This window comes from Octopus sinensis, unplaced genomic scaffold, assembly GCF_006345805.1.
Source record: "Octopus sinensis unplaced genomic scaffold, ASM634580v1 Contig13666, whole genome shotgun sequence".
NCBI lineage: Eukaryota > Metazoa > Mollusca > Cephalopoda > Octopoda > Octopodidae > Octopus > Octopus sinensis.
In genome coordinates, this window is record NW_021833025.1 from 106,569 (window position 1) to 119,778 (window position 13,210).

The 13,210-nt window shown below is 31.6% G+C and overlaps 1 protein-coding gene across 1 annotated transcript; it reads right to left on the reverse strand.

The window, feature by feature from the left end:
• Nucleotides 1-7,708: 7,708 nt before the first annotated feature.
• On the reverse strand, nucleotides 7,709-12,881 carry LOC115229761 (cyclin-dependent kinase 9-like). The gene is made up of 2 exons (XM_036499334.1): nucleotides 12,771-12,881; nucleotides 7,709-8,428 (listed from the first exon to the last, which is right to left on the reverse strand). Exons 1-2 carry the CDS (start codon nucleotides 12,879-12,881, stop codon nucleotides 7,709-7,711), a joined length of 831 nt encoding a protein of 276 aa, XP_036355227.1.
• Nucleotides 12,882-13,210: the final 329 nt, after the last annotated feature.

Genomic DNA, 13,210 nt, shown 5'->3' on the forward strand with positions numbered 1-13,210 from the left:
AGAGAATCATCCTAGGTCTTGGAACGTCTATCGATCGCCGTGATCCGCGGGAATGGCCTCGTTATTCGCGAGACGCCATTTTGGTTAAAATGAACAACAAGCATGTCCTCGACTCACATGATGCGGTCATTTAAACCTTCTCGCCAAAATAATAATTTTTCCATTTTGTTTAAAATAAAGAAAGTTAATGTCTTCGATACGCATGATGAGGTGCATTAAAACCTTATAGCCCATCCGCAGGAACTAGATAGTTTTATTCCCACTTTAGCCTTATGATCGCGAGTGATGGCAGTTATTGACAAGTGTACAAGTTTAGTCAATAGTCAAATTAGACGACCTGATGGCCCAATTCTTTACACTTTCTGTTTTCTTTTGAAATAGAAATTCATCAACTTTAAGTTGTTGGGTTTTTTCTAGTAATATTGGTCATTAATCACGAAGAAGTAGACATTTTTGTACAAATACCTTGTAAGAGCGTTTAGAAACTCATTAGAGACAATGTGGTTTTGAAGAAGTCGCGAAGGTTCAAATTACCTTTCACTACAGTACCGCTCAAATGTTTCGGACCACCCTATTTTTCTCAATTTCCAAGTCAATCCTAAATTATTTTTATACGGTTCTTTAGAGAAACTTATTAGATAAGCTTAAACACATTTATTCTATTTTAAAAACTTGGACAGATATTCATGTTTGGCGCAATTTTAAAATTATCGATTTTATACTCGATCATATGTTCCGGACCAGTTTAAAAAAAACCGAAAATTTATTAAACTTATAAAAAGTTAATAATTAATATTTCCTCCGTTGTTCGTTATAACAGCATTTATTCGCTCTGGAAGTGAATTGTATAATTTTTCAATGTACGAATTATCAATCTCGTACCAAATTTTTTGGTCAAATTCCAGAGCTCTGGAAGATCTTTTGGTTCCAGATCATAAAGTTTTTGTTTTAGTACCGACCACATATTTTCAATAATATTCAGTTCGGGTGACTGGCTCGGCCAAGTTTCTAAGATTTTTATTTGTTTCCTTTGAAAAAAATTCATTGTCGACATGGACCGATGGGAAGGAGCGCCGTCTTGCTGGAGATACATGGTCTCATCATAAAAATTTTCGAGTCCAACATTTATAATTCTCTGATACTCTGCGGAATCAACATTTTTAATGCATAAGACAATGTTTCTCCATCCATTTGCAGCAATAGCTCCCCAGACCATAATGCTAGGAGAAAATTTTCGTGTTTTTAAACAATATTTTGAGTCAAATCTAGAGTTTGGTGGCCTTCTAACATAATTTTTTGTGTTTGAATGCAAATTTATTTTGCATTCATCACTAAAAAAATAATTTTACCCCAATCATTTTGGCTCCAAGTTAATTTCTCAATGCACCAATTTTTTCTAGCCTTTTTATGGCATATGGAAAGACTTGGTTTTGGGCATTGCTTTCGCCCATTCAAATTATTTCTTTGTAGGCATCTTTTAATTGTATTTGTGCTTACAATAGAATTTAATTTCATATCAAATTTAATTTGATTTGCCGTTTTTGTGGGGTCTGCTTTCGAAATTCTCACTAATTTGCGTTCAGATCTTGGGGATAACAATCTCGGTCGACCAGATTTGGGTCTGTCGGAATATAGTCCAACGGATGAATATCTGGAAATTGTTCTTTGAACAGCAGTTTTGGATATTTTTAATTTTTCGGCAATTTCTCTTTGTGAAGCTCCATCTTTAAAAAAAGTGATGATAGCGACCCGATCAACCAGTGAAACACGCGGCATTTGTTATTTATTAGTCTTTTGTTTTTAATTGAATCAAAAATTATTTAAATTTAAAGAGATTTAACTGGTTCGAAACATATGATTGCAACTGGTCCGGAACATATGATCGAGTCAAAAATCAATTATATTCAATTGGCGCCAAACAAAAATATTTAAAGAAAATTTTAGAATAGAATAAATGTATTTAAGCTTATCTAATAAGTTTCTCTAAAGAACCGTATAAAAATAATTTAGGATTGACTTGGAAATTGAGAAAAATAGGGTGGTCCGAAACATTTGAGCGGTACTGTACAACAAATGCAATATAGGCGAGTTAAATTAGAAAGAACGATATTACATGGCAGGATGTCTCCACATCTCTTTTTGAAATTCAAACAGATTTCAATAGAAGATGATGGATGAGTTTTATCATAACCATCTCATGTTTATAGATGGCATCAAACTGTTTCCTCGGTTTGAAAGATCCCCCATCCAATAGATAAAACTTTTGTACTTTTCTCCTAGGCAACTAAACGTGGATTGAGTAAAGTCGCCAGTTTAAGTTTGCAAATTTCTACTAAGAATATGTATTCCAAATGATGCTTGCTATAGGAAAAGCACGTGTTGGACACCTAAGGTTCATTAAAAACTTTTTGTCGGCTATGTATGCTTTAAATCAGGCATTCTCAACCTTTTTTTTTCATCGCCCCCTTAGATATTTTATCGCCCCCTTTGAAATTTTATCGCCCCCTTGTCCACATACAATTTAAAAATTTTTGGGCATTGTCCCTTAATTGGTTGTTTTTTGTATATAACTCAAAAATCAAAATTTAAAATAATAAATCAAATGTAAAAAATTGAATTTTTATTAAAAATTATTAGTGAGACCCTTGATATTGATGCTTACTCGCTAAATATAGGGTTTTCGGATCAATATAATAATTTTTCGAACCAATATAATAACTTTTCGAATCATAAATAATTTTTCGAATCAATATAATAATTTTTCGAATCAATATAATAATTTTTCGAATCTTCTGAACATTCCCCTAGGGGGGCGATTCGCCCCCGGTTGAGAACACCTGCTTTAAAGTTTATCAAACTTACAAGGAATTTTCTACTAAAAATTTTAACTTAAAAGTCCTTCACAAAACACAATCTACCCTGGACAACACGCATACATATCTTCGTCCTAACGTGACTGAAATATTGACTTAACACTTACCGATTAGAAGAGTTTGTTTTATATTTCCAAGATAAAAACTGCCTGCAAACGAACTGTTGTTTCTTAATGAAGCAAAAATAGAGATTATTGCCTCGACACAAAAATAGAAAATGAAAAAAAGTTTGTAGCAAACTCTTATTCCAAGCAAAGAAGAGGAATCACTGACGATCTGGACTTTTAATTAGATAATTTAGTTAATGTTGTTGTTCCTATGATAGTGCTAGGTTAAATATAAAATTCTACTTGACAGCTTATGTCAAATGAAACATTATAAAATTGATTTTTAAAATCTGTCAAAATTAGCAATCTGTTGTTATAAAATGAATAAATAGAAAGGAAACAATTTTCTAAAATGTGTAATTTATTTTTCATATTTGTAGTAAATCTTCTATATACAGAAGAAGGTAAATTTGTTATATACTTTAAGCAAAAAATGTCTGAACGACAAATGCTATACAGTGCAACCCCTTATTGGGACGACCCCGGACGTGGGGCACCCTCGGGTTTTGGGGCAATTTGAATTTCTACTAGGAGTTTTTCTGTTTATTCTTTATAAGATAAACCCCGTTATGGGGCATTTAATATTTTATATATTTTTTAGTTATAATTTTTGCATTTTATTTTATAATAACTAATAATAACGTGTTTATGTTGTTTTGATGGATGTAATTTTGATGGATGTGAAGGTTCTGAGGGCTTCAGAGAACCCGATAATAGTGATAAACATTCATTTCCCGACAAGATCGTTTTGGATCGATTAATTTGACAATGGATCGATTAATTCAAAAGTACCAATTCGGAGCGAAAATAACGGATTATTTCCCGACAAGTAAAGACTAAAATTGTTAAATGAAATTAAGAATAAACATCTTTTGGTTTTAAATTAACAAAACGTTAGTTTTTTTCGTTAATATTAGAAAACCCCTCTATCTGGGGAAACCCCTGTTTTTGGGGCACTAGGTGCCCCAAAAAGAGGTTAGACTGTACTCATTATTTTAACGAATTTCCATATGACAGTGCTAATTCAATCTGTACAGGCTTGGGAGGAAGTCTTGCTGTAATCAGAGATGCTAAGACTAATAAATTTCTTGTTGGTTCATATCATAAATATATATTGTAAGATACCTTTTATCGTCCTACCAAAAAATATATGTACATCGGAGTTAATGACAGGTTAAGATACGGACATTATGTAGATAGTTACGGTGAAGAACAGGTAATTTTGTTCATCTCTAAAAGTTTTAGAAATTTTTTAACTGGCATAAAGGACAACCCAGTAATAATAATGGAAATGAACATTGTGTTCATATGTATCATACAAACGGAGAGTGGAATGATAACGAATGTTCCGCAAGGATGACTTTCCTTTGTGAATTTCCAAGTTTGTATCATAAAATATATCAATCGTGAAGAAAGAAACTTCTGTTTGAAACAAAATTGTTATACATTGATTACTGAGACTCCCCTAAGTTTTAATGCGGCCGAAAAATATTGTCGTAGGAAAAGAGAAAAACTAGCTATAATAGACACAAACGAAAAAAAACAATTTATAGTAGGTTTATATTAAAAATTTTCAAATTTCGGAAACCTTTTTTAAAAAGCAAAAAGTTAAACAATTTTATTTTGGACTGAATAAACTGAATTATAGCAAAGAGGAGTATTACGGTTCTTATTTTCACACCCAAGTATCTTTTCATATATTAATTTTAAGAAAGATAATATTAATAATAAAATAAAATGTGTTTTTTTCTCAAAAAATGAAAAAAATTCCTGTAATGATAACTTACCGTTCATTTGTGAAAAATCAGGTTTTCCTCTAAAAATTAATTATTTCAGCACCTCCACTACAGTGTCGTACACCCAATTATTGAATATCACCAAATTAAATACTAATGATTGACAAATTTAATAACTGTATCTAACAAATTAATAAAAATTAACCAAAATTCATAATAACTGTATCTAAAAGGTTAAGTAGGTTCCAGAATAACGACCCATGATAACGACTTAATTTTTAGTACGTTTCCTATAGCTTGAGAGATGACCATTAAAGGCCTGATAAGATACAATTTCGCTGCATGAATTTTTGCGGACTTTCATGATACCTTTAAGGCTCAGAAGTGTGAGGAAGTTTACTCTCATAATTTGTCAACTTCAAACTTGCTTCCTTCATCGACGTTATTTATATTTACAGTCCGACCCCAAAATGGGGCAGACCCCAGGGGTGGGGCACCCTCGGATTTTGGGGCACCCCCGCAATTTGGGGCACTTTATTCCAAAAGTACATTTTGGCAGAAAAAAAATAAAAATCGATAAAAAATTATGGAATTTTTGGGGCACCATAAAATCATTTATAAGGAATTAAAAATAAAATAAAATTATAATAAATTAATTATTTTTTGTTTTATTTTCAATTTATATTTTTATTGTTGTGGTTATGGATTACGAAACTAAATTGAAGATTGCTAAAGAAATTTTGAAGAAAAATTTATCTGAGAGGCAACTAATGAAAAAGTACAACACAAGTAAAGGAACAATATCAAGAATAAAACGAAATATTGTACCTTTCTTGCAACACGGCAATACTATTTCTGAGGAATATGAAAAAAAATCATTTGTTGAACAAGGCGAACCGTGTTTTGGTTATAAACAAGGGAAAGAAAGACTCACTGTTCTTCTATGCTGCAGTTTAATCGGGGAAAAACTTAATCCATTGATTATTGGAAAATATAAAAAACCTCGGTGTCTAAAAAATTTTGATGTTCAAGATTTTGGGTTATTGTATTCATCTTCTCAAAATGCATGGATGACTGAAAGACTTTTATGAGTTGGCTTACACTTATAAATGAATCGTTTTGCAAAAACAACAGAAAAATATTATTAATACTTGACAATGCGGATGCCATAAAACTGCCGAATGTTCGAACATCGAATTTTTATTTTTGCCGAAAAATACAACGCCCTATTTACAACCTTTGGATATGGGAATAATCAAGATTTTTAAAGATTATTATTCCTCTTTCTTAATGGAATTTTTATGTTTTCAAGATTTCGAAAACGATTTTACACATTCTATTGGTAAATTAAATTTGCGTCAGGTTATGATGCTAATTTCAAAAGGATGGGAGAAAATAGATGCTAAAAGTATTGTTATTGTTGGAAGAAAATCGACAGGAACCGTGATTCTTATGCAACAAAAAACTGTCTAACAGATGAACATTTAGATCAAGTTGTTAACAAAACAATTGATGGAGATGCGAAGACATGAACAATAATGTTTATGATACATATTCAGAAACCGAAAATAGTGAAAATGTCGTAGCAAAAACAAAAGATCTGCTTAACAATTTAGAAGAAAAAATTTCTAATGTTGCACCAAGTATGCTCCGAGATTTTTTTGATTTTCGGCTGAAATTGACGAACAATATCAGACAAAACTCTACAAATAAAAAGAAATAACTGAATATTTTAGTAAAAATGTTTTTTGATGTTTATTAATGGTTTAATTTTTAAAAAAATAACAAACCCCTGTTTTTGGGGCACCCCCGCATTTTGGGGCACTTGGTGCCCCATTTGGGGGTCGGACTGTATTGAAATAAATTAATATTTGTAGTTATTTTATTTTTCCCTAGTAACAATTATTTTGTGAATTTTAAATTTTCCGTCGCGTTGTTATATTTATTTGCATTTTATTTTTGGTGAAATGAGGACTATAAATACACTAATCCCCAATCTGAGAATCTCCAATCTGATTTTATCACGTAATATCTGGCTTTATTCTTGTAATTCTTACAAATATGCTTCGAAATTAAAAAATATTTATTCACATCATTATCTTTTTGCTCCAAACAAAATATCTGCAAGGCTTTTATGTAATGAACAAAATGAAGAATCTATGTCTCTTGTCCAGAGGTTTAAGTTCCTTTTTAAACGCTACGGGAAAATAGTATTGGCCGTTCATATTGTATTGACCGGCTTTTGGCTCATTTTTGCTTATTTAATATACCAAAGGTACTTTTAAAGCTTATTTTTAGTGGATTTGACGTGGTTTCATATATTCTAAAATTAAATCCTCCGTCTTTTATTCAAGATGTTATAAATAAGCCCGGCGTTGGAATAGGGGCCAATATATACATTCTGTACAAAGTAATGACTCCTTTACGATATATCGCAACTATTGGTATCACCACCCTCGTTGTGAAAACACTCATACGTCGAGGTGTGATGCAGCCTTTGCCAAAAAACGAACGCATTGCTAGTATCATTAAGGAGAAGGCTATGAAACTTAAAAAATAAACAATTTTCCTATTAATCGTTAAAATTCCTTACTTTATGTTCAAATAAAGAAACTTTTGGTTAATTTTTATTGGACCATTTTCGATTTTTGGATTATTTTTATAAAAACGCTAATTTTATAAGCTAATTAAAATTTTTGCGACCTTTTATTGGGAGTTTTTCAATAAAATTTGGCAAGCAGAAGGAAAAACGATCATCGAGAACGGACATGGCTTTTCCAACGCATATCAATAGCCATCTTGCGTGGGAATTGCCATTCCATCTTGTCCTCTGCCGAAAATTAGTTACAAAATAATATAATATTCAGTTAATTTTTCAATAAAATAATTTAGTAAAAATAAGGTTAGTAAATTCTTACAGACAAATTCTTCATTCTACATACATTGCTTGGAAAGTTTAAAGAAATAAAAAAAGAAATGATACTTTAAAAAATTAATAGACTCTGTCATATACAACACCAGAAACTGTCTCCCGTTTTGGATGATTTTGTGTGATAGGATTGCCTCGTCTATTCGGAGCCAAAAACTCAAACATCGTGCTTCCATGTAAAGCCAGAGTATTCGCTATGCACATGGGCTTAGGATCAACGTAAAAATAGTCATCCTCCAAAGCCTGTGCGCAGTCAAAACGTTTTGCAGGATTGTAAACCAACATTTTGTCGACTAAATCAGATGCCGAAGGATCAGATATGTAATATTTCAGTCTCTGCTTATGCATACCCCCACTTACATTCGACGGGGATGTAGACATAGACTTGAAATGTCTAAGGGAAGATGCCTCAGGCCAATCGCTAGGATCAATTGGTCCCAAAAGTTTAATGATAAGCTTCATCTGATGTATTTCATTACTGCCCTGCATGATTGGAGATCTTGTAAACAACTCTGCGATAATACAGCCAACTCCCCATATATCTACAGCAGTGGTATATATTTTTTCTCCCAATAACAACTCTGGAGGGCGATACCACAGAGTTACAACTCGGTTTGTATATCCTTGATTGGGTTTCAATTGCTTGCAAGCTCTTGCCAGACCAAAATCAGCGACTTTAAGTACTCCATTTTTTGAAATCAATATATTGGCTGCTTTTATATCACGATGAAGTATATGTGAGTAGTGAAGGTAATGCAGTCCCTCTAAAAGTTGTTTGGCAATCTAACAAATAAGAAAAGGTAATAAACAGTTTTAAGTTCTGCATTTTGGAACTTTACTTTTTTGTTTAGCAGGAGTCCAGCTAAATCGTATTCACAGTATTCAAAGACCAAATAGAAATAAATAACTAAGAAATTAAAATTCTCTAATATGACAGTTGTTTTCGCCAGAACTACAAATTTCAAGTAGTTGGACGACATTTGGATGGTGAACATGTTGTAAGATTTTTATTTCTCTTAATGCAGTGATTGGAAACTTAAAATCAATTAAATAAATACCCCATCCTTCTCGTTTTCAGTAAGAATTTTCTTAAGAGCAACATCTTTGTTGGTTCTCAGATCCTTGGCATGGAACACTTCGCTTTTATTTAAAATAATAAAAGCATTTAAACCCAAAGGTTCCTTGGCCAATTTTTAAGATTTTTTCATATTTTAAAGACACATCTGGACATTGGGACGATATACTTGCATTAGAATTATACTATTGTGGTTTTATTGAATAATAACAAACTAGAACAGTGGACATATCAGGGAAAACAAAACACCAACGAGAAACCAGCAAATTAAATTTTAATATTAAATTTTTAAATATTAAAATAATAATAAAATAACAAAATATTAAAAGTTAAATTTATTGATCCTTCACTACTATAGTCTAGTCTGGGGTTTTCCGACCTTAACATAGAAAGCGCAAGCATTGGTGTTGACCCCTTAAAGATTATTCTAAACTAGCTCGCCAGCTCGCTTCACTCACCGCAACCTATCTCCTGCGGAGGCGTGTTTCATCAAACAACTATAGGTTTATGTAAACGATGTTTGTTGTCTGTCGTTCTTTGGCATTATATATGAATAATTTTTCTCTTCTACCTATCCTTGGGAAAAGCACTTGCTCTCTAAAAATAAGCCAACTACCTTTAACGACTGTCACTGGGCCTTGTTTATTGTCATCGCAAAACTTATCTTCAACGGAAACAGATTAACTAACAGAAACACAAGTTAAATAACAGACACATCAGATAACTAACACATTAAATAGATAACAAAAAATTTGACCAAAATCCAGAAAATATTTTTCTTAATTTTTTGGCGGGAAGGTTTTAAGGGATCTCATCATTGAGGATTTTCTTAGTATGTTAGGATATTTTTTTTCAACACTAGTGCTTGCGCTTTCGACTTTAAAACTCGGAAAACCCTATACATATACGAGTTATACTTTTGTAAAATTAAAAAATATAAATCAAATCCATAAAATTAGACAATAGATTTTTGTTTAGAGTTAAAAACAAGTTTATACTAAATTAAATTGATTAGTCTAGGTTGATGGGTTTAATCTGACATTAAAATCAAGCTAAATTAAAATATCAAACTGTATAAAACCTCAATTTTTTCTTTTTCTGTATATGAGTTTTTATTTTCTTTTCCGGTTTTCATCTTTTTATTATCTTCTCCTTTACCGAGTTTTTTGCCATTTGAACCTTTTTTCTAGTCATTATTTGTAAAAATTTAAAAAACACATTTTCATCAGAAGATATCTCTGGAAGATATTTAAAATCAAAATTAATTTCCGATTCAATAATTCTTTCCATTGGAACTTCAAAACGAGCAATCGGAGTTGTTTCTATCGAATCTATTTCATAATTATCATTTTTCTTTTTTCCATTCTAAAATAAGTTTTTAGCAACCTTCTTTTTCGTCACTAGAGTTTTTTTTGATTTTTCATTGGATTCTTCTTTCAACTTAAATGTTATCTATTCATTTTTAACAAACGTAATACCTTCTCTTGTAAAATAAAAAGAGTTGCTGGAACATTTTGAAAAATTTGATACATTTCTAGAGTTGCGAAAGATGTTATATTTGTAATCCAGTTTAAATTAACTGAAGAGCTTTCTATCTTTTCAGAAAAAATGGTAAATTTATTATTATCGTTGAATATAATTGGGTAATCTTATTAAAAATTTCCCAAGATGTAAAACCATTTAGATTTGTTTCTTGATTGTTTTGAGGTGGCGTTTTGTTTGTCTCAGACATAAACCGATTTAATGTGAATGCGGCCAAATATGCACATGTCTGGTAAGAATTGGAATCTTCTTTAAGATTTGTTGAGAAATGAATTCCTTTAATTTGATTTAATTTAAGCTGTATTGTAAATTGATCGTTTACTATTTAGTAATTTGTTTGATTGTACCATTTTTTTCTTTAAGATTCATATTGCAAATTCTTTTTCTTTCATATGATACCGGATTGTTGTCGAAGTAAATCAAATCTAATGTTCCTATTATGCACAATTCATAGTCTTTTGCCAACTTTAATATTATTCATTTATGCTATTATACCGAAAGTGGATTATTGTACAGAGAAACACTTTTAAGTTTTGATAAGTTTTTTAGTATCCTGGTCACTGAATTCAAGTCTGTAAGGAAATTGTTACTCAAATCCAAACTTATTAAAGAACTCCTTAAATGAATAATTGGAGATTTACCAAATTTCGGATTTTTTTAAAAAATCGATATTTTCTATATTGTTATAACCTAATCCAAAGTGTTGTAATCGGATGTTAGATTCATTATGAAGGTCGCAAATTTGACTTATTTTATTTCCGCAAAGTTCTAGATTCTAAAATTATTTTTACTTAGAACAACTTTTATACTTGCCGGAAAATTTTTAAAATTTATTTTTTCAATAAAATTACCAGAAACATTTATTGAAACCAAATTTATAAATTTTTTCATTAGTTCATCTAAAATATGAATCTTAATTTTCTAATAATATTTTTACTTTTCTGTTCCGTAAAAATAAACTTTTAATATGTTTGAAAACATTTGTAATTTTGCCATTTGAGTCTAATTGTCTAATTCTTAATTCCAAGATTTCATCACTCCAATCGTTTGGTTTGTACCATAAAGATTGTGATGATTCGATTAAGTCTTGTTGAAAAATATGTTCTTCATATAAAACTATTTTTATCAACAATTTTTTATATTACTTTGATTATCTATTTTATCGTTATTTTCAGGACAATGTGGATTTTCGAAATGACAAGGAAATTCACAAAGATTTAATTGTGAAATTAAAGTTGACACAGTGGAAGAAAATGAGTTCATCTATAGGAATAAAATTTGTATATAGATTAAATATTTGTATTAAAAAGAAAAAAATAAGAAAAATATATTTGTATTAATATTGTTTTTTTGTTAAACAATATATTATTATTCCCATTATCATAGGAACATGTAAAGAAAAACTAATTAAGTTCCTAAATATGCCGTAAGGAACAGGACCCAACTTCCTGGTCACAATCACTAATGTCTATGCGCCGATAATAGGGTGACCTGGAAAAGTATGTGTGGAGTGATACTAACCGTGGCACAAGGAAAACTTAATTAGCTTATAATTTTCTGTTAGTGCAAAAATAATAATGTGCCACACATGAGACTGGTGTTTTGATCATATTTTTCCAGCATATCAAGGTCACCTCAATTTTTCAATTTTTTTATAATTTTTGGTTTATAGAAGGACAAATTAAGTTAGGAATATACGGAAGGGAAACTCCGGGGGAGCTAAAGCACGCACCCTCTTGCGGAAAGTACCGCATGCGTGTTGCTACGGACAATGGCGATTGATATCCGCTGCAATAGCCACGAAACCTCGCGTGGCTCTTTCGTCCTGTGGGCCAATTTCCTCCCGATGTCGCTGATGAAGGCCGAGGTTAGAGGCCCTGCAACGCCCAATGTCTCCAAAGCGATTGGTACGATTTTTCAATTGTTTTTTAATTTATTGAAGTTCTCTTGAGATAACAATACGTATTGTTCTTCGTGGACGTCATCAAAATGCCGATTTGTCGTCTTTGTAATGATTCAATTTCCCAGTTAGCGTATACATCTGGATTGAGTATGTGCACGAATAGGCGCCAACGAGCTTCGGTAATGTTCATAGTGACGGTTCTACTGTTGCAAATATGATATAGAGTGGAGTTGTTGATTTTCTTTGATTGATGGCTATAAGAAGTCTTAACTGTTTTCTGTGAAACGCATCAAAGGATTTTAGTTCAGACTCAGATGCCCCATGTTCCTCCGTTGTACAAAAGTATAGGTTTACAAAAGCATTGTATAACTTCGAATTTGGATTTATCATGAGACAAAAAGTCTACATCTTCGAAATATATCACTTCGGTTATTGATTCAGTCTTCACTAGTTTTTCAAATCTCTTAGTGCCCTTTCAAATAGACAATAAATAGTACAGACGTTATCGAATCACTTTGGGACGTTCCAATATTTGTCTTGAAGGATCTTAATTTTACGGGCTTGATCTTCACTGTCAACTTGGTGTCTATAAGGAGTATTCAAACCATTCTGATCGAGTCATCGTCAAGAATACTTTTGAAGACTTCCATTAGCTTGTCTCTGCGGATCGTATCGAATGCCCTGCTCATAACAATGCCAAATATTTTGGTAGCCATTTCAAATTCCTGACATACGGCACAAATCCATCTATGTCCCCATATTGCATATGCAGTTTATGTTCCAGGTCTGAATTCACTTAGTCATTGACATGGTCTTTAATGAATTCCAGTAGTACAAACAAGATTTTCCCTATTTTGTTTAGGATTGTGATCGGACGAATGTTGTTAAAAGGACCTTGCGGCTTTTTGGGTTTTTGAAGAGGAATCAGTGTTTCTTTCAACATAAGTAATATAGTATTAGCATGGAATATCTCGCTCATTAAATTTTTGATTATAGTTTAGATCTCTATTGGGGAGTACTTTATCAATTCACCGTTAATTTTGTC